General features: G+C 32.1%; 1 protein-coding gene and 1 long non-coding RNA gene across 3 annotated transcripts; one reads left to right on the top strand and one right to left on the bottom strand.

Annotated features, from left to right (window-relative positions):
• The first annotated feature begins 11,983 nt into the window (after positions 1 to 11,983).
• LOC107365978 (uncharacterized) lies at positions 11,984 to 17,096 on the top strand. 2 transcript variants are annotated; one of them, XM_025161600.2, is made up of 3 exons: positions 11,984 to 12,295; positions 12,452 to 12,595; positions 13,383 to 17,096. In XM_025161600.2, the coding sequence occupies exon 3, from the start codon at positions 13,386 to 13,388 to the stop codon at positions 16,647 to 16,649; it is 3,264 nt and encodes a 1,087-aa protein (XP_025017368.2). In that variant the 5' UTR covers positions 11,984 to 12,295; positions 12,452 to 12,595; positions 13,383 to 13,385; the 3' UTR covers positions 16,650 to 17,096. The 2 variants fall into 2 exon arrangements, with proteins under 2 accessions (XP_025017368.2, XP_015789045.2); XM_015933559.3 differs by having other exon boundaries at positions 12,452 to 12,626.
• Positions 17,097 to 19,781: 2,685 nt separating this feature from the next.
• Positions 19,782 to 20,298, bottom strand: LOC149093137 (uncharacterized). The gene is made up of 2 exons (XR_016200314.1): positions 20,068 to 20,298; positions 19,782 to 20,005 (listed from the first exon to the last, which is right to left on the bottom strand). It is a non-coding gene; the product is annotated as an uncharacterized LOC149093137 (long non-coding RNA).
• Between the last annotated feature and the right edge of the window lie 2,663 nt (positions 20,299 to 22,961).

Here is a 22,961-nt window from a genome sequence, read left to right as displayed (position 1 = left end):
AAAAATTAATTGAAAATTAAGCTCAGACATTGATGGTAATGTGTCTAACTTTCAATTTGTGTATCTATATTTTTAATGTGTTTTCCAGGTAAAGTTCAACTCAATATTGAGCAACGATCAAATTTCACTCATTCTGGACATTCTTAGTTCTGTAGCACTTGAAATGTTTAGTCTTTAAAATGAATATAAATATTTTATGAGAAAAGCACTTTTCCATTCAATTTTGCATTTCGAGCTAAAAATAGGAAAAAGTGTCTAAAGCTGCTTTTTATAAAAGATTAAAAAGATTAAGTTTCATGTTTAGTCTTGAAAAGACTTGGAATAAAAGTATTTCGTCAGTGAAATAGAAATAGATTTCAGTTGTGACGAACAAAATTTTTTTGATGATTTTAGTATTTCCATCTGAATATGGAATTTCCAATGCAAAAATTCTTGAATTCGCAATGGGCAAGCATGAGTCAATTCTAATAAATCAATGTTGAGAAATTTTGAAAAAAAGTAGTGAAAAGTCCGAGTTTGGACCAAACAAAAATATGCTTGGTGAAGCTTACTTATAGAAATAGAGCTTTCTTGTGAAATCTTTTTATGAGCTTCAAAAGCTTAATAAAATTGAGTTATTAATAACAAAATAAATAAACACTTGACAACAAACAAAATTAGGTATCGAAATTAAAATGAAAAAATAAATGTAAAAACCAAGGTTCCACATTTGTATTCACATTATGATCCTATTTCTCAGCCGCTTTTTGCCCGAGCTAAATATTATCTTTTGAATTCTTTGATCCAATCTGGTCCAGACTCGATGCATTCCACTGACCAGGTCGGATAACCGGAAAACCAAACTGTTTGCTATTAACAGCAATTTGTGAGTTTTAGAAATTTGACAATTTTATTTGTAAGTATTTTTTTCTTTTTTGCAATCTTCAAACGCTTCTATTGGACATTGCGAATTGGAAAGAATATTGTTAATTTTGGATATCCATTTTTTACATCAGTTATTGTATTGACCATCGTATTATTAACGTCGGCTTTACTTTCCATTGATATAATTCTCGTTTTATGTATAAAAACCGCAGGAACGTTTAAAGTAAGTAATCAAAGAAGTTTATTCTTTATCTTATTTTAGAATTCAGATTTATGTATAAGTTCATAAATCGTTAGGAGGAAAGCAGTTCAAAGATATAGCATTCAGCAGCTAATCCGATCGTTATTATGTAGGTAACTGTTTTGTTTAGGTAGAGATCCGCGTTTTCCACGTAATTATAAACTTATATTTTTTGTCTTTTTAAGTGATTTTGGATAACCGGGTTACAAAACTCAACTTAAATAGTTGAACTTTAATCATCCAAGAAATGGCAACCATTGCAATCCACATCCAAGGAATTGATTTAAACTTACATTTTTACAACAGTCTTGTTTTTTTGAAAAATTCGAAGCTTCTTTTGGACATTGCAGATTGCAAAGAATATTGTGTTTTTGCATGCAGCAGGCTATCCAGCTAAAACTAACACCTGTTTGCAGTTATAACTCACGTACCTGTGTACCTATAGGTACGAAACTGTCGAAATTTTTACCGGGTGAAGAGCCATGGATTATTATTTTCAAGTTCATTCAAGGTCATTTTGTTATTGGCCTCTAACTGATATCTGGAGGTCATTTTCTGAGAGTGCAAAAATTTGTAGGTTGGTTTATGTTTGCACAAAGTTTAAATCATACACGTTTGGAAGGATAAATGAATTTTTATTGTAAACAAATCATCAACATGAATGTATGTAAATACTCATATCTTTTGGCCAGCATTAGTTATGAAGATGTCACTAGCATAAACGCACATAAAAATTTTTGCCCTCTCAGCAAATGACCTCCAAATATCAGTTAGAGGTCAAATAACGAAATGAACTTGACGGACCTTGAAATGATAATCTATGGTTCGTCACCTGTCAAAATTAGACAGGATAAGTTTCGTGCCTGGAGGTACACAGTCGTGAGTTATAACTGCAAACAGCCGTAAGTTTTAGCTGAATAGCCCGGTATAATCCTATAATTTTTAAAAGTCAATGGATTCCAATTCAATGTTGATTTGGCACAAAATGCAAATGAAATTGCAATTTGTTGAGTTTTCGTGAAAAAAAACTTTCCAAGTTTATTTTTCTCTTTCGATTTAGTTAAATTATGTAACTAAAAATGTCAAAATTGTTATTGGTCATCAACATTGATTGCTATTAATTTAAGAGGAAAAAAGGAAATGATTTCGGCAACATTTAATGACTTTTTGCTCATCTTTTATTGACCCTCTTCTCATGGATACATATTATCTGTGTAAATGAGTTTAAATAAAAATTGAAGTTTATTTTGTGAATTGGATTGAAATTGTGCTTAACAAAAATAAATTGCAAATTTCAAGTTCATCCAAACAGAAAGTGAAGAAGCTGAAGAAAAATGATGATGACGATGGTGAAGAATAAGAGGAATAAATGAAGAAGGAGAATCAAGACGAATCTGGATTGAGTTGAAATTCGTTTTTTTCACTCTTTTACTTTCTTCTTCTTCCACCAAGTAAACAAATATTGGAATAAAAGTGAGCTTCTTCATTCTCTTCAGTACAACTGGAAATAAATTTCATGTTGAAAGTTCCTTATCATCATTTACTTTTATCATTTAACCTTTACTCCTGATTATCTCTTGAATTTCAATTTATCCAATGAGAACAAGTTTTTTCCTTCTCCATTCAATAAATAATCTCTTTTCTTTCCCTCGATTAAATGATCTTGATTTCAATTGCAATTCACGGTTCACAATTTTTAGCTAAAAACCAGCATCATTATCATGCACTTTGATTGTCTCAGAGTGCAACCAAGAAACAAAACACAGTTTGGATGAAAACTTGCAATTCACTGAACACATCATTTCAAGTTTTCCAAGTTGATATAAAATCCTTTATCCATACCACACCTTCATCCTAATCTACAGATTTTCATCGTTATCTTCATCATCATCTTGTTTCTATAAATTCTCAATATCCTGCGATTTAAGCCTATTGAGAAGAAAATCTTTTTTTCTCTTTCAAACGAAAATCCCTTTTTTTGGAATTTTTTTTCTTCCTCTAAAAAAAGACTTGAACTTTTCACTTGTTTTGAAGTAAAGCAAAAAAGATTCTTCCATGAGTCTTAATCTTTTTCGTAATGTCCTTCAGATTGCTTTTTATCTCATGAAATTTCGAGTCTTTACTTTGATATTTATCTTTAGTTTTGTTTTTCCAACTTTTCTCCCTTTTTCCAAATACTTCATTGATATTCAAAATTTGAAGTCAGAAAACATGATAAATCAATTTCATCAGTGATTATCGAGTATTGATCAACTGACTGATAAACAAAAATATTACCAATCATTGAGAGGCAGAGAAGCGTAAATGAAAAGTGAAACAAGGCTCATGTTGATGGGCAAAGTGAAGGGAAAAAATTGTTTGATGGAAAAGGTTCAAGATGAAGATGTAAGTTGTCACCTCAAAGAAATCATGTCAAATTGATATTAATCCAAAAGTCTGGGAGTGAAAAATCAAATGGAAAAAAGGGAAAAACAAAAGTTTTCTTTTCTGCATTCCCTGCAAAAACTCCAAGCACTTTACAAGATTGACTTTAAATTTTCTTTCTTTTCCATTCTTTTCGCTTCTTCTATCAATTCAAAAGTAGAGCAAAAGTTTCATCGCCAAATGTTGGTAACCATGCATTGAGCCAATTCTGTTGATGGACAAACTCTTAATTGCAATTTCATTTGTTGAATGAAAGACAAAAAGATTGATTAACTTTGCAACCACAAATTTTGGTTACAACTAATCGATACAAGTTGTTGAATAATACTTTTTTTTTGTCCAAATTCAATTCAATGGAAACTGTTTCTTTTTTTGGATTCAACTTTTTTGCCTTCTCTCACTCTTTGTTATCAATTTCATCGAATACAATTTTATCCCATTTTGATTGAAATTTCATTTTCAATTTCAACAGATTTTTCTCTTTGCAACAAATTGATATTTTGTTTTTCTTTTCTTCACTTCCTAATTTTACTTTTATTCATCAATTGATCGTCTTTTTATCGAGTTTCATTTACTGTAAAAGGATTGCAATGATGGAAGATGCACTTTGGACAACTTTGGAAATGCAATTTTCGTTCAACTTTTTCCTTTCCTTTTCCTTGTTCCTTACTTTTCCAATCATAATACATTCTTTAATTCTTGACTGAACAAATTTTCATGCTTATCATTTCACCTCAATGTGTTGAGATAAATTGAGTGAATGGTTGACGGTTAAATGAGGATAAAAATGAACAATTTTATTCTTCTTTTCATTTCATGGATTTTCTTCTTCTCTCTCTCTTTAAAGGTAAATATTTTGTATCATAAATGTCTGACTTTTGTTACGCTTTCTTATCCTGTTGAGTTTGATTCCAGTTTGTCAGGCTTTGCACATTACGATATAAAAATGCTGAGAAATATCCTTAGCTTCAAGCAACAACTATCATCATCATTACTTCTGTTATCCTTATTATTACCAGGTTAGGGTTTCTTTTTTGGTTACATTTATCTATAAAAATAACCAACAAAAGACATAATGACTTTAAACCGGTGATTTATCTGAACCAATTAGTCTGACTTTTGCTCATTTTTTCCTTCTCCTTCACATTTTGATCACAAAAAATTGACTCTGACATTTGCTTGCAGAAAAAAAACAGACTAAGCAGTTTGAGGATAAATTTTCTGCTCGACGTTGATTGAATTGAAAATTGTTTTTTAAGAAACTCTTTTTTCATTCATATGATTGATTAGAAAAACATTGATTTTATGATCAGCTTTTGTGTGAAGGGAAAATTCATCAATGGAGTACTGACCTTAGTCATTTAATTGATTGAGTAGTCAATCATTTCTTCCGAAATTCAACATTAATTAAACTAATTGTATTCGTTCATCTTTTTCAATTTGTTTCATTTTGATTAAATGTTGAATAGATAGAATTGACTTTCAATCGATTTATATCGAATACAAACAAGCGAAGATTTTTCTTATTATAACCATTTTCAGCTTTTAAATTTCTTGTAAGCAAGTTTTCAGACGAACAACAGAGATGAAACGATGACTTTGACTCTTCTGCTAACTTGTAATTTCATTGCTTACCAACATTGAATATGTACCGTAGAGCTGTTCATCCTTGTTAGTTTATGCACTTTGTAAATTTATTGACCCTGCAAAGTGGATGAGCAATTTTCTTGGGCCAATTGAAGGAAAAACTTGAGATTGAAAGAGTTATTGAAATTTTCATGAAAAGCACCTGATTGTCCATCTTGCGAATTGAAAACTTTGAATATTGAGAGCATTGATATCATTCAATGAATTGGAGCCATTGAGGAGAGAGACAAGTAAAAGATTGATGAGACTGAGAAAATTTGAGAATGAAAAATTGTGCAACCAGAGAAAAAATGAAAACAGTTTAAATCACTTTTTGAATTCTGATGGGATAAAGTAGATGTCATGATACATGAGAGAGAAAAGGCAAAGAGAAAGTAAATGCAAGATTGTTATATACAAAGAAAAAGGCAAAAGGAGAGAAACTAAAGGCGATCAATGATGGATATTATTATATTCAAACTGTAATCTTGTGCAAACATGAATAAATGTATATGGAAAAAGAGAGAAAAAAATTTTCTTTTTTTCTCGCAAAAAGGCTGACAATTTTCACCTCATCTTTTTTCACAAAATTTGATTCCAAACTGAATAATGATGAAAACCTTTTTTTCTTCATTTTTTCAAACCCTTCCATCTCAGTACGAAACGTACAAAAAATGGTAACTCAATGGTTTCATTCAATTGGATTCCAATGAGCAGAATAAAATGAGAGCAAAAAGTTCCAAAAGTTTAAAAACACAACACTCATTTCATGTAAAATGAGCAACGAAAAAGATTCAATATTGTTTTTTGAAAATCGAAAAAAAATTCTTTTTTTAGCAAAATTTCAATTTCGCACTTTACTTCATGAAAAAGTAAATGCTGATAATCAGGAATTAAAGCTCAAGAATAAATGTCAAATCAAATGAAAAGTTATAAGTTTGATTCTTTTATTCATTTGGCTGTTAACTTTGCAAACTTGCAATCATCATCTCCATCTCAATTGCTCTTTGATTTATTTTCATCGCCTTCAGAATATTCAGTTCAATATTATTTCTTTCAACTTTCCCATCCAAGTCTGACTTATGCTCTTCCTTTTATTTCTCAAGCTTACATAAGTAAAAAGTGTTATCTTTACAATCACATTATTTCATCTTCTTCATCACTTTCTTTTTCCTCCTTTCATCTCATTTTGCATTCCATTTGATTTATATTGTTGACAATTGTTGACCTAAGATAACACTGAGTTTCACTTGGAATTGCTTTGTTTTTTCTCCATTTCAAAAAGTAAAATGTTTTTTTTCAAAAAATGCTCTTTTCTCTCTTCTTTTACTTTACAATTTCAACATTAATCCTATTTTATTATACTTATCATGGCTATTATGTTCAGTCAATTCAACAGTTTAATTGGCGGTAAAAATGGAGTTAACCTTTTTTCCTCATTTTATTTATCGACTTTTACTGTTTATTTCAAAACTTGAACAATAATTCGATGTTTCTGTTCACTAGTCAGATTAGCTCGCAACAACTAGAAATAATAAAAGATTATACAATAATGAGAATGATGATGAAAAAGGAAGCTGTAAAAGTAACAACTCATTGTTAGTGTTAAAATACGAAAAGGTATTCGTTTATCAACATTTATCACAATTGATTCGCTTAAGTTTTCTCTGGACATGAAATGAAATCGTTTTCTTTGTCATTTCTCTCGAATCTCAATTTTCCATTTTAAAACTTTAGCAGATGGAAGAGCGAACTTTTGAGTTTTCAGAAAATTTCGTCAGCGAAATTTGCAAAAATCAAAAGTTTCAAGGTCCTTGATCGAAGTTGAGGACTTTATTTTTGCGCAAATTGATGGTTCCATTGAACTTGCAATTGTTGCTATTTGAGGGCAAAAAGTTTCATGAAAGGTTAACTTCCAAGTCTAATATCAAATCTGCTAAATGAACAGTAAAAACAAAAGAAAACTTGAGTTGCAAAAGGAAATTATTTTCTTCTCTTTTCTTCCCTGTTTACCATCCAAGTCCCTTCAATGTTGCACATTTCATCTTCTCATAATACTTGCCTTGATACTTGAAAATACTTTTTTGCTCCTTTCTTCCCTTATTCACTTTCCATGATAAGAAGTTACTGTTAACAATGATTCATGGAAATGATAAGAATCTGGAAGAAGGCATAAAAGAGCAGAAAATAATATGAAGTATGTTGAAGTTATCATGAGATTGTGATCATGAAAATGTTCACTGTGCAAAGTGTTTTCTTATTGAAGGTAAAGAAGGGAAAAAAGAGAGAAATATATAAATACGGTAAAAAAGAATGAAAAGAAATGAAAAAGTTGAATAAAAAGACGTATAAATTGAATGGCAACAATAATGGGAGGATAAAGTATTATTACAGGAGTGAAGAGTCGAGATTATCAGATGAACATGCAAGTGACATTTGTTAGCTTAAAAACTTTGCATTAACTTTTATTCATTTGTTTTTATTTCTCATTTACAGTCTTTTACTATCACCAAGCAAAGGAAAGGTTGAAATTTTTATCATTTCTTATTCTTGTTCCATCTTTTTCCTTTCAGATCATCATTCTTTTTGTTCATTATCTTGTTGTCATTATTATTGCCATCAAATAATCTAAAGCAATTTTTCAATAACGAAAAGAGAAAAGAGCAAAAGAGTGAAAATAAATATATTATATATTGAACAGCCTTCGCCGACTTGAGCTTTGGGTGACTTTCAAATGGACGATTCATCTTCTTTTCATATTTCACATCAAACTGATGATTCTATTTTTCTTCTTCTTCTTCGTCCTCATCATCATCTTTTTATCAGCTTTCTTTTTATTACTCTTAACTTATCTCTTTTCGTTTATCTTTTTAACTTGCAAAAGGCAAAGAATGGAAGTAGGAAAAAAACTTAAAGAATCAACAGTTTCCTGTCAGAATTTTTCTCAAATGATTGATGAACTTTATTTCCATGGTGCAAGGGAAAGATTTTTTCTTCTTTCTTGTCTTCTTTTTCGGTGAAACTTTTTTTTCTCCTTGCAAAGAAACAAAAAATTGAATGGAAAATGTGATCTCTGGGAAAAATTCATGCTTAGAATCTGAATGTTGTTTTTCAAATTTTTAAAGGAAAAAGCCAATTCAAGTCAACCTTCATCTCAATCATTTTGATGCATTTTTATTATTGCAAATGGAAAGGGTTGAAATCGGCTGGAAAATTTCATGTTAAGGATATTCTCTCTCTTCAATATTAGTTTTCATCTGAGCAAAAATAACATTTTTTGATTTTTCGATGACATTTTATTTCTTTTGATTGTTGCCTTCCAGTTTGATGACATTTCATTGTTGACAAAGTTGACCCTTTTGTCAAGTAAACATATAGTAAGCAATCTCAAACAACTCATTAATATCATGAGCAAGAGTTGAATGTCGATCATAATTCAGCTCAACCATCAGTTGAGTGTTTATTTGTATAAATACAAAACTCATCTCCAATTACTTCAATTGCAATATCAGCTCACTCCCAGCCAACTCTCCACTTGCTCCCTTTTCCCTCCCAGCTCATTCCAAGCTCACTTCAACACCTCTTGCAACTCACTCCCAGCCGCTTCTCAGCTCGCTCCCCTTTCCCTCCCAGCTCACTTCAGTCCCTCTTGCAACTAACTCCCAGTTTGCTCGACTCACTCCAAGCTCACTCAAGTACGTTCTCTGCTCGCTCCCCCTTCACTCCCAGTTAACTTTTAGTATATCAACTCGTTTCTCTTTCACTCCAGGCACATTGGAAGCTCACTCCTGCCTTGCTTCAAATTCATTCCCAGCTCCCTCCCAGCAAAGTTACAGTTCAATTTCATCTCGATAAAACTTATTGATATTGAACTCGTAGCTCAACCCCATTCTCAGCTGACTTGAGTGAAAAGTATTAATTTTCGTTATTGAACTTGTATTTGTATTGGTCAAAGAGAAACTTTGTCCTTATCGAAACTAGAAAACTCTTGATATCGTTATTAATAATAAAATGTTTCAATTTTGCATCTCTTCTTTCAATATAACATTCCCTGGCATTGATATTAAAAATAGCTATTCATTTCTTTTCCTTTACCATCATTATTAGTTTTGTCTCCAACTGGAATCTTGAATTCGTCAACAATATAAGCCAATCTGCTGTACAATATTGATTTATTCTCAGTTCCTTAGGGAATGAATAAACTTTTATTCCACTATTTGCATAATCCGCTAGTGAAACGCAGTTTATCTCAAACCTTTTCTGGTTCCAGATGCAAAACAACACGAGAAGATGAAAAAAAGAGGAAATTACAATCTAAGTGTGATTGAATATTTAACTCGAGTTTTTGCAGAGTGAAAATGTCTTGCTGTGAGGAAATCGGGGTAAATTAAAAGAGCAAAGAAGATAAAGATTATCATCATGGTTGTGTATGAATAAAAAAGAGTTAATTCAGTAGGCAGAGTAAATCAAAGAATAGATATTGTGGTGAATTCAATGAGTATAAAGTGCAGCATCAGTTCAACAGCTCAAGTCAAGCAAAGTCGGAATTGAAAAGCAGAAAAGATGAAAGAAAATGAGAGTTTGTTCTTTTTTTTCCTTTTTTTAACGACGAATATAATTGAAGTTCATATTTTTCTAGTCATATATTTTTTATATTGTGTTGATGCAATAACATAATATAGACTGATAAGGTGGAATGCTGAGTTGATGAAATGAAAAAAAGGATGAAATGAATGAAAAGAAACTTTTCATCTGTGAATTAAGAAAGGGCGTGAATAACAGCATAACTTTATTGGTTTATAATATATGAGAAAAGAGATGTAAAAATGAGTGAAGAAAAAAGTCAAATAAAGTTGACATTGTTCAGTAGATTGATGCAAAAATGTGATCAACTGAAATAGAATAATATAAAGAACTAAAAGTAAAGTAAATTCAGTGACAATATTACAGAAGGAAAAGCCTTAAGAAATGTCAAAGTGAAGGGAGGTGAGAAAGAAGTAACTAATGCGGAACGGAAACTAATATACTTGGCAACATTCAGGGTTAAAAGGAGAAAAGTGTTGAAAAATATGCAATAATAATGATGAAAAGTTGAGAACTGAGCACACAATCGAGTGATAACTTAGAAGAGACACCTGGCTGGGAGTATTTGCACTCACTATCGGTAAATAAAAGGTTCGTGATAGAATCATAGTTGACTTTTCTCTGTGATATCAACAATAAATGAGTAGCGAACACGAAGTTTTAGTTATAACTATTCAATCAACCTAAAGTTCTGAACGGAATCGATTGATTTTGATTGATCGATCGGACCTCTTCTGGAATTTTTGAATTTGAAAAGAAGATATTCGGATACATGAGCGACTGACAGTTCTGAATGAGTACGAGTTTTAGTCGCTAGCTGCATGAGAGCAAAAAAAGTTTTATTCTTTTTTTGCAAACCTTCGTCAAGAATGAAAAAAATCTTTGGAAAAAATCAGATTCATGGTTTATCGATCATCGAAAAATTCGATTCGATTTTTGTTCAAATACCGAGATATTCCCTTTCAGAACAAATGTAAAAATATGCAAGTTTTTATGCTTTCCACTGTAGATTGGCAACTGTCATTAACTGGGAAGCAAACTCAAAACTTAATTTTGCTGTAAAGTTTGGCAATTTCATTGATGAATCTAATTCCGACATTAATCTATATTTTAAGGAATGATAAAAGTTTAGCATTTTTCAATTTGGCATTTACACTCCCTTGACATTTATCCTTTCAGTTGAAGTTATCTGTTGAGTTATGCAATTAGGCAATATTTTGAATAAGATTGAATGCACGAATAAATTATCTTGCAATTCACTTGTGTTTATCAACTCATTTCATCCGCTTCTTAACAAACTTTAAAAGCAAACTTTTGCTCATCAATTTAACCCAGATATTTCTTAATAACCACATGTATTGCAATTAAATTTCAAAGCATATCTCTAACCATTCCCCAAGTTATCACATTATATTGAAATTTACACACTTTAAATTCATAATTGATTGTTCTGTTGGCCATTTTTCTTCATCAACAATCAACCTGAAAATAGATTTTCTTGCATTATTTCCTTGGAGATAATCAAATTTCCAAAGCAACAGAATTTTCTCCAAAAAAGAAGAAAAAACTTGTGCTATAAATAATAAACTAATCAATTATTCAGAACTGAATAAATCAACATTAATAATGTTTTAAAATGAACACTGATAAGAATTGCATCTTAATTAAGGATAATTCAAAAGTTCAATTCAATTTCGAAACTTTGATAACTTCCTGATTAAAGATGAAAACATTTTCCAAATGAAGGGAATCCAAAAAGTGTTGAGAAGAAGCAGAAAGAAGAGATAAACTGAAATGGAATTATATTTTTTCTATCAACAGAAGAATCTTATTATTAACAAATTCTTCCTTCAATAATCATTATCTGAACCTGTTGAACTTTTCTCAACTTTTCCTGTTTATAATGATTTTCGTTGCATTTCAAGTGAACCAGCAATTTCATGGCAATCTAAAATGAAAGTGTCGAGAGAATAAAAATAACTAGAGAAAAGTTGACAGAATTTGCATGGAAATTCAAAGATAATGTTTGAATGGAATTTCCATGAAGAGAATACAATGTTTCTACATTATTGCATTGAAAATTAATAAATGTGCTAATATTTATATTCTAATGAAGTCACCCTTTTCCATGCTTTTCCTTCTCATAATTACATTATTAGTTTCATTATTAATCATTCCCAGTTGATTCATTCACCTTATTCATGTTAATTTGTTTTCTTTCCTTCTCTTTTATCTGCCGCTTTTTCCACTCAAACAGATTGAATAAGCTCCTGATGAAGGTTGAAAAATGTTGCATCGATTGAATTGATTTCTGGAAAACCTGTGAACACTTTTCCTGTGATAATCATCGGGAACGTCAACATATTTGGCTAGCAAAAAGGACTGAATCGTTGTTGCTGGAAATAAGCAAAATTGGGAAAAAGAAGAGAAAAAAATTTCTCAAACAGGGAAGAGCAAGAATCAAAGGAGAAACAGCAAAATAAAGAGTAAAATCTGAGTTACCTTGGAGACATTAAAACTTATCATTTGGATAGTAGTTGGATAATAATCGAAGAGGTAAAAGTAATAATAATAAGTTGGATGAAAAAAAGCAACTCCCAGTTGTGCCCAATAGTAGAAACTGATATTATGATGGATAATTCTTGTTTCGTTACATTTATTTTTTTCTCTTTTTTTCTTTTTCTTTTGGTTTTTTTACTTGCTGGTGAACAGAACGCAACAAAATAAGCAGGGAAAAGGAGCAGAAATAAAATGTTGACCAAGTAAATCAACGCCGATCGATAATCATTTATTCGTTACCTTGGACAGAATATTGAAAGTTACCTTTTATCTGGACCAACGTCTCTTCTTACACAAGTAATTGTACACCAAGAAAATCATTTGCATGGTAAAGAATAACCACCTGAATAAAAGTTGAAAAAGAAATATTAGTGTGAAAGAAAATTGAAAAGACAATTTTTCCTCAAAGTTCTGTGCGAACAAAAGTTTAGCAATTTTTTCTAGCTAAATCCAATTCTATGAGATCAAAACGAATGCAGATCAAGCCTCACACAAGCATAAATAAAATTAAACTAAAGTCTGAGCGATTCCGTTAATGACAAATAAACTTAAGATAATGAACTTAATCGTTAAAATAAGAGTCAAACGTTACCGCTCTCAATAGATTTCGGTTAACAGTTCGATTCAAGTTTCAATTATGAATGAATGCAAATGAATTTTTCATTGAATTGTTAGTTTTCTTAGAGAATCAGTATTTCTTGTTAACTTACGGAAAGGCACTTTTACGAGCATCGAATTAATTGACCGTGCTAATTTTAATCATCATTTTATTAACAGTTTTTATTCCAACTGTGGAACGATCAATTATCACTTGAATGTTGACTTTGAAGATCGAGCTTAGAGCTTATCGATTTTGCAATTAGAGTTGCAACAAACTTTCAAAAGAAATATCTGAAGCAATTCATTTTCTCAACACTTTTCCAATCATTTTACATTTGCAATCATGTAAAATTATGAAGCATTATTTTCCTTTTCAACCTTTTCCAGATTCGAAAATCTGCAAATTCCAAATGTTTATTCAGATTGAATGCGAAAATCATTGAATCAATCTTGTAACTAATGTCTGATCTCTTTTCCCTTTTAGTTAATGTACGGTATGATCAGTGTTATGAGCCTGACCAATGGAATCATTCTTGATGCAACTTCATTACCAGCTTCGGTCACATCCAGTTCACCTTCTGCCTCTTCACCACCCTCATCACCTACAGTCGAAAGTGTATCAAGAGAATCGGAATCTATTTGGATAAACAATTTAACCTCACCATTTGCCGGTAACACCAGTGAACCCTCACCAGGTTCACTTGAATCAATGATCAGGTCAACTTTATCCTTAGATCACAATACATCAGCGACTCTTTTATCAACTCTATCAACCATAACATTGTCTCCATTCTCGTCATCATCCACTTCCCACTCTTCCCAACCTTCACCTTCTCCTTCTCCATCATCATCACACTCTTCCATTTCATCTTCCCTTTTATCACCGCAAGCCTTGTCAAACGTTTTTACGACAACAACCACAGAAGCCTCAAAATCAATTTATTTATCATCAAAATCGACATCATCCTCATCATCAATTGTTAATTACACTCATCTCGATAACTTAAATTCAACTTTGGTTAACTTTTACAGAACGTTGACTAATCCAATCAGCCAATCCTGGAATGATTCAACCAATTCAACCTCAACAAGTAGCCCTTTCCATGAATCATTATCGATCAATGATTCAGACAACATTCAAAGTGATTCAATTGCCTCCGTTCTACCAATCGCCTCACCTTTATCTCTACTCTCTTCCCTGTCAATCCCATCGTACAATGCAATTCCATCAGGTGAACTAATCAACTTGAATGAAAGCCTATCATCACCAGCCTCACCTTCATCGCCAGTTTCATCAGTAACATCCTTTTTCCCTTACAACAATTCCAACATCAGTCTAGGCAACTGGATTGATTCCAGTCTATTTTCACCGACAACCTCAACCTCAACCCTCTTCTCATTAACCTTCAACAATGGGAACAACAATGGCAATAACTCGTTCACTCCGAGCAACAGTAACTTGGATAATCTAATATCATTCTGGGAATCAATTCCTTACCCTAAATCGGGTTACACTCAACTGGCTATCATTTTGTTAGCCTTTTTCATAACCATTATTATGATCGTTATCGTCGTTGGTAACCTGCTAGTCTGTATTGCCATAACAACCGAGAAATCGTTGAAAACAGTTCAAAATTGGTTCATTGCTTCATTAGCAGTTTCCGATTTACTTTTAGGTCTTGTTATAATGCCTTTCAGTCTTGCCTATGAGCTAATGGGCTATTGGATATTTGGTGCCATTTGGTGTGATATTCATCATGCATTAGATGTTTTACTGTGTACAGCTTCCATCAACAACCTGTGTCTCATTTCACTTGACCGTTATTGGTCGGTAACACAGGCAGTAAAGTATCTTAAAAAGCGAACTCCTTCACGTGCCATTTTCATGATTTGCTTTGTTTGGATATTTTCTGCTCTAGTTTCCCTTCCACCGCTTGTCGGCTGGAAAAACGAGTCCATTGAACCGGGAGAATGTGAACTTTCCAAAGACACGGGATACGTTGTGTACTCTTCGATGGGCTCCTTTTATGTGCCGGCCATTGTGATGGTCTTTGTGTATGCCAAGATATTTGTGGCTGCTCGATCAAGGGCAAGGAAGCACGTCAAGAAGCGCAAGCTTCTAGTTAGTTCAGAGGTTACCAATGACCTGACCAAAGACAAGTCAACTACAACAACCACTTGCACCTCAATGAGCAACCCAAGTCCACCCGAGGCTCGTGAAGAGACTGATGACAACATTGAAACTAGTGAGTCAATGAAGGGTAAAGTGCTCTCCATTGAGGATAAAATTGCCGTTGAATGTAAAGATGTTAACTGTGATAATAAAAGTAGCAATAGCATTTGTGTCAACTGTGAACGATTAAAGAGTCGAAAAAATTGTGAAGACACTTCGCTGACTCCTTGTACAACACCGACTATACTCAACACACCAAAGGTTACCTTTTCTCCTCGAGACACTGTTTATGGCGAAGATAATAAATGCTGTGAAATTGGTAGCTTACATCAGCGTGAGTGTTCATCGCCTACCTCGGTCAACTGTTCACCGCCACAGATAATCATTGAAAGTGCCAACAGCACAAGTGACAACAACGCGAATGACAATAGTAATCAGTCTAATCATTCAGCGTCCAATAATCGAAGTCAAAGTGTGACAGTTAAAAATAATGTTAAAAATTGTTCGTTTAAAGAATCAAATTGTGATTCAACTTCGACTGGAGTCATGTTGGCCGTCAATTTGTGTGATAATGGTGCGTGTAAACAGATGGGTGCAAGTAAACCAATTGCTCTGACTAATTGTTCCAATTCACTTTCAGAGAGAAAGTGTCCCAAGTTGCGAATTGAAATTGACGATTCGATACACAATTATAGTCGATCTCAGTCCAATAGTGCAACTTATGCCAATGCAAACTCAAACAGTTGCGTCGAGTGTGTTACAGGGAACCAAATTTTCCCAACTTCCATATTACGTTCAAATGGATTATCAAGTGTCAATAGCAATTCACCAACTAATCCATGCAATTCGAGTCACCATCAGTACCATCAGTCGACTGGAATTGTCAGTGAAACTCGATTAATAGCTACAGACGATGATTCGGATGCAATTGAATCACCAATATCCAAGACTAGTGGAAACTTTGCCTTAGAATCAAAATCATTTCTTTCACCGTCATCAGCCTCAATGAGTGGCTTTGGTCCGGGACTTGGTGCTGGGTCACGGTTAACCTGTGGCTTGATACCCGGCTCTGGAGGCAGCCTTAGTGGCAGTGTAACCGGAGGCTTGACTCGATCTCCCTATGGATCAACCATGTCCATAGCAGACTACGATGACTCTGATTTGTGCAACGATTCGGGTGAACAGCCTGAATGTTCATCCATCAAGGGTACCAGTGCAAGTTCATCCATTGATAAAAAGTCAACCAAGGGAAAGGGTAAAGTTCAATATCAAACTCCACCAGTGACCAGGCGTCATCATACACCGTCCGATGCTGAAAGGCACAAGCGTAAAATAGCTAAAGCCAGGGAACGGAGAGCAACCCTTATACTGGGACTCATCATGGGTTCCTTTATACTTGCCTGGTTACCCTTTTTTGTTATGTATCTTACCTCAGGTTTATGCAAAAGTTGCCAAATAACGTCAGGTTTAACCTTTGGTTACTGGCTGGGCTACTGTAATTCAGCTATCAATCCAATCATTTATACAGTTTTTAATCGAGATTTTCGCAAAGCTTTTCGCAAAATACTTTTTAGGTAAAGTTGATCAATTTAAAGGAAAGTACAAAAAGCCAATCAAAAAACTTTTCCTTTTCTCTTTGAACCATTACAAAACTTTTACAATTAATAAATTATCAAATTGTCTTTCCTTTCAAATTGTTCAATTGTTAAAACAAAAATTATCTTCTTGTTTGACGAGTTTTCACCTTCACAGCATAAGCGACTCTTCACTCCCAGTTAACAAGCAATCCAAGGGACAAAGAGATGAAACCTGAAAATGCTTTAATTAAACTTGCTAAATTAAATCATCAGTTGATCAGATTTTCAACAATTTTCTTTTCTCCTTTAAATCTCTTTCCCTTTTGAATCGGAAATCATGGTCGATTGTAAAGAAGAAAATCAGTTTGCAAAATAAATTGTAAAAACTTCTGTTAATTAAATATCAAAAAGCATTGTTGAACATTAAAAATATTGTTATCTAATTCAATTCACTTTGTTAACTTTTTGCTTTCAATAAAAGTTGGGCGAATGAAGGAAAAGGCTTGAAATTGCAATTGATTTACCATTTCGATTCTCAATTAATCTTTATTTAAAAGCCTTTTTGGGTTCGATTGCATTTTTATTGTCGATTGTTTATGGAAATTTTGTTAAATCAAAGATGAATTTTAATGGTTCTTTATTGATGATTAACTATTGAGAGTAAAAATTGATTGTAAATGTTAATAACATGTAATTACTTGTTGGGATGAATGGATGTTCAAAGTTGCTCTCAACCAAGAAACTCTTTTTTTTGGCTTTTCTTTTTCCTTTTTCTTCTTCTATCATTTTCTTCATTCCCTGCTCATCAGCCAATTGTTTATCAAATGAAGCAAATGCAAAATTAATTAATTGTGCGCAAAATGGAATGGAGAATTGAGAATTTAATTGTTCATTCGCATGAATTTGACTGAGCAAAAAGGCAGTTGAGAGCCTTTTCAGGGTTCACCATGAATCAACGAGTAATCAATATTTTTATACTCTCTACTCTGTTACTCAGTTGATGAAAGTAAATACAAGTTGTGAACCCTGAAGAATGGCAAATTAATTACAATCAATTGATGAACAAATATTTGGGCGCAAAGTTAATCGTGGATAATATTTGCCAATGAATTTGGTGTCAATTCTCAAATTAATAAAAGGTAATCATTGCAACCTTTTCTTTCCACTGGTTTGTCGGCAAAAAAAGGAATGGAATCAACATTCAATTGTCCAATTTAATCTGGCCATTCTATTTGTGCAAACATTCATGAAAATGATGATTCGTTTCTCAATATTGCGGAAATTCCAATGTATTCTGTTTAATTTTTCTGCTGCAACTATTCAATAGTCGAATTATCGACTGATTTGTAGTTTTTAAAGTTGATGGTTTGCACTGGATACGGAGCAAGTCAAAAAGTCTTGTGAGGCTCGCTTGAAAACATGAAAAATGAAGAAAAGACATTTTTGAAAGAAAATATTGATTTTATTTCGATTTTTACAATGTTAGAGTTAATCGTTTTCGAAAAGATACATTTGAATAAGGAATGATTACAAAAACTTTCTTTCGAGTTAAGAGTTGTGAAATGAAAACCAAGTCTATTTATGCAAATAAAAAGTTTCTATGATCTGCAGTTTAAAAGAAATCGAGTTCAAAATTGAAACTTCGATCGCCTTTTGTGCTATATGAATTCATATTTTACCATTAACTTTATACTTCTTATGTAACTTTCGCTGATGGACCAAGGAATGGACTTATCTTGGGAAATCCTGTTTCTGCACAAGAGGTTACTTCTATTTCTGGTTAAAGCTTTGGCTTCAAGCAATGGTAACACCTAAAAAGATGGAACACATTTTTCACCGATAGAAATGGTTGATCATTCTAAATGTTTGGAAACAATGAAAGGAAACTCTGCAAAATGCTCAAGTATAAACTTTGCATAGAACTATTATAACTCATTTGGTTGACTTTAAGTTTCATGTAAATTATCATTGCAATGACAAGATCATTGCTTTTTGGTTTTCAATCGTTTATGAGTTTAAAGGATTCAACTGTAGCTCAAGTTGAAACCTTTGTAAACTTGGATTGAGAACGTAACTCTCTTCGATTTGAAAGTTGGAATCAAGTGCTTCTCATGCTTGATTATCTCAACAATATGTTCATTTAGTGTTGATTTATAACTACTAATTGATCCAAAACTCAACACTGACGACCATACAAATAACTCCTCATTGATTGAGCTAACGTCTTAAGCTGAATATTGATTAACCTTGTTTTTTGCTGTTAATGAGCTTGAATCTCATGCTATCTGATTTGCACACTTTGCCATCCATTGCAAGTTTCGTCAATATCGATCTCATCATTATCACAGTAATATAATCAAAGTGATCGGTGTGATTAAAGGAAGGATAAATTGGTAAAGAAACGGAAAAAAGTCATTTCTTATTCCGGAGTCACTTGAGATGAAATTTCCGATTCAATATCACACCCTTTTACACCCGATTCCCATCTTCATTCCTGTCTCTCTCTTCTCAATCAATGATCGACTTCAACTATATATCTATGCGTTTCTTGTTATCCATCAGTTCAAATTGATATCTGCTTCTCAAGCAATCATCAAAAATAGTGAAGTCACCTTTCAATGAATAACCTTTCCACATCAATCTTTTTACTCGATTCTTCTCATGCTTTTTTTCAGGCAACAATTTTTTTCTTTTCTCTTTTTTACCCGTCGCTCCTGTCATCATGATGAAGATGATCATCATCTAATTCTTAACTTTGTCCTTCTTTATTCGATTTCATTCTCTTTTCTTTTTCCCATTTATACTCAAGTAGACTTGATATTGAAGTGTTTACTCTTAACCTAAAGAAGCAAAGAGACAAGTCTTGAAGGAAAGTTGACAAAAATTGTGCTCCATTGGCTCATGATATTTTAGTTTGGAAGAGAGAAGATGAAAAAAGAAGAAAAAAAGTTATCATTATCAGTTATCAATTCCCAGTTCCAAGTTTCTCTTGATGAACCAATTTTCTGCCCTCCTCTTTTGACCATCAATATAAATGATAAACTGATTATATTATTAATAATAGTTTGCGGTATTTACAGTTAATCAAAACATAAGTAACTTGTAAATGACGATCAAGTAAACAGAAAGCTAATGAAATGAAAACACTTCGTTCAGTATTAATAAAATTATAAATTCATTAATGAGTTTAGCTAAGCAGCAAAAATCTACTTTTATTCAAGATATCTTTTTAACCCATTTGTGGCCTGTAACGTAGTCGATGGGCAGGTTTTTTGTTGAATTGTGTGTTCCCGAATATAAAGTCAATTATTTTTGATTCTCCGACAGATTCACGACGCCGACGTGTTAAAACTTTTACTAAAATCGAAGAAAATGGAAAAAAAAGTTTTCATAAGGTTCATTAGGTCAGAATACAATACCTTTGCTTCGGCCTCTCTCTGGTGTTGTTTCGTTAGTCATGGCTTGCATTTTCTCATTATCAGCTTCCATTTTAGCTGTTATTGGTGTAACGAAAGCGAAAACAATAATGAAAGCACTAAAAAGAAACATAAAAGCTAATTTAAGGAACTGCATTTTAACTTTTTCACTTATATCAAATGTTCAAATCTTCCGTTTTAAATAAATTGAAACTGATATTGTTCACAATAAAACGGTTGCCTTTTATACTTATTTTTTCATTAATTCAATGTAACCGCTGTTACAACTAGACTGTTGATCAAAATATATTTATCAAATCATTGTCTATCAATTGATCTGTTTATTTGCTCTAATTTACTTGTTTAAACATGCACTTGCAGTTTTTGCATTTAACGATAAAATTAGTCGCATTTATAATTGAATATTTATTATTTTAAAGCGTTTTAATAACTACACATTTGAAGTTATTCAGTGATGCTTTGTTTGTATTCGGCAATTCGGTTTCACTTTCTACCTTTGATCTTTTCAATCAATCTTTGGTATTTGATTAGCTTTTCCTTAGTTCACTAAAAAATGGAACCTCACAAATTGATCTCACCTCTCTATTTGATTTGACTAATCATTTTATCATTGATTCACTCATTTTTTGTGGAAGATACTGCATTTAACAATACAATTAGACTCATTGATAATTAAATATTTGCTGGTTTGAAGAGTTCGCGAGGAAAACGGAAATTTTTGAGTTATTCAGCGGTTTTTTGTTTGGATTCAGCAAATCTGATTAAACATTTTAGCAACCTTGGTCTTCATAACAACACTGATCTTTGAAATTTTCAATATTTGGTTAGCTTTTTCTTAGTTTATATAAACATTTTAATTTAATCAAAATTTTCATAAATCGTACAAGTATTCATATTTGCAAAGTATATCTGCAAAATGCATAATCCAAAGCAGCAGAGTGACTAGTCTTGAAGTAGAGTTCACAAAAATTGTGCTTCATTGGCTTTCCATCAAGTTTTTCTCGATGAACCAATTTTCTGCCTCCACTTTTGACCATCAATATAAATGTTAAACTGATTATATTATTAATAATAGTTTGCGGTATTTACAGTTAATCAAAACATAAGTAACTTGTAAATGACGATCAAATAAACAGAAAGCTAATGAAATGAAAACACTTCGTATGAATGAAATTATAAATTGATTAATGAGTGTTAAAAGTGGGACCAAAAAGTCGAACCAAGAAATGAATGAGAATCTAATAATAATTGAATGAAAAGCTCATTTGGTTTCTTGAGTTTACTTTTAAAACTAAAATTCAATTTTAATGGCGATGATTGGTAAAGGCAAACAAAAAAGCGATTAAATTGATATTTAAAATATCAATAGCTTTGCCATTATATCTTTCAATATTTACAGCATTACAAAGCTATTTAGCTTTTTGCTTCCTGTTTTGTTAACGAACCAAACATGTTAGGTTTCTTATATTTGACTACTTTTATTAATCAGATGGCCATTAATGAAAGTTTAAAGATCATCTGTCATCTAGCGTCATTCGTTCATTAGACTTTCAATCGACTTCTGAGGTTGCTTCGAAGAGTTTTTCATTTTCTAATTCAATAATATTTGTTACGAAAATCAGCATTTGTTTCAGCAAAAAGTGAATTGAGGTTGAATAGTATTGTACATTCAACTAAATCAACTTTACTTTTCAACAAAAACTCAATTGATAATCAATTTTCAAGAGTTATTTTTATTTGTTATCAACTCCATCTAACGTTATCAAGATGAAGTTTATTTTGGCAGTTTATTTGGCCAACTAATAATAATTGATTTGTACAATTTTTTCACTTCTCCTTTCAACTTTTTATTTCACAGTTTTTGCCTTCATTTTTCAACTTCTTTCATCAGTTTGGTTTTGTGATGTTGATCTTTTGCTTTGATTCACACTTTTGATAAACTTTCTATTCACTTGTCATGACCTTTGCATACTTTCTGGTGAATTGGGCAGAGTAAAGTTGAAATAAACAGAAAGGTTGGCTTGAATAAATCAGTTTAAATTCAATGGACCAAAAAGAAAAGAGGAACACAAATTTTCACTCTTCAATTCCAATTTTTCATCATTTTCAACCAACTCAAATCATTGATAATGGACAAAGTAACTCAACAACCGTATAATGAATCACATTTTGTGATGAAAGAAAAATAAATATAAAGAAAAAAAATCATTAATTCAAATTGTAAAGTCAAGTTTGGATGCCATAACTGTCAAAAATACTTTCAATAAAGTGACAATTTATTCGCCCGAATCGGACAATGGAAAACAGATAAGTAATTCTCTAGAGAAGATGAAAATTAAAACTCTTTAACCTTAAATTGAATTCAATTTTCATGTGAAATCAATATGAAGTTGTAGATTTTGTTGGCTCCGAGAAACATTGATTCATCAACGTAAAATTTGAAAAAGTTCACGAACAATAAAACAGTGCATTCTGTATAATTTACAGGCTTTTCATTTTCCAGTTAATATTCTTTTAAAATTATTACTTAAGTTGGCCTCTGTTTTCAGATGTTTAATCTCACTTACTACTCGTACAGCCTCAGAATCCTTAATTCTGGTTTCAACTTGATTGATTTGATAGCTTCTTCGTTTGAAACTTTTAATTTTACTTCTGAATCTTCTAATGCTTCTCCTTCCTGGCACAAAAGAAGTATAATTTAGAACGAAAAATTAAATGTTTTGACAATTTCTCAACACAAAATGTTGAGCATTTTTTTCAGAACAGAAAGTTACACCAATGTGAATTAAAATAACGACATTAAAGTTACTCATTTAAAGCCCACCATTTAATGATAAAGGTAAATGAGAGTAGATTAATATTAAGTTTCACTCAAC

This window comes from Tetranychus urticae, chromosome 3 (assembly GCF_039701765.1).
Source record: "Tetranychus urticae isolate SD_2017Ah chromosome 3, NJAU_TeUrti_SD_1.0, whole genome shotgun sequence".
NCBI lineage: Eukaryota > Metazoa > Arthropoda > Arachnida > Trombidiformes > Tetranychidae > Tetranychus > Tetranychus urticae.
Note: the sequence above shows the minus strand (reverse complement) of the source record. Positions and strands in the feature narration are given on the sequence as shown.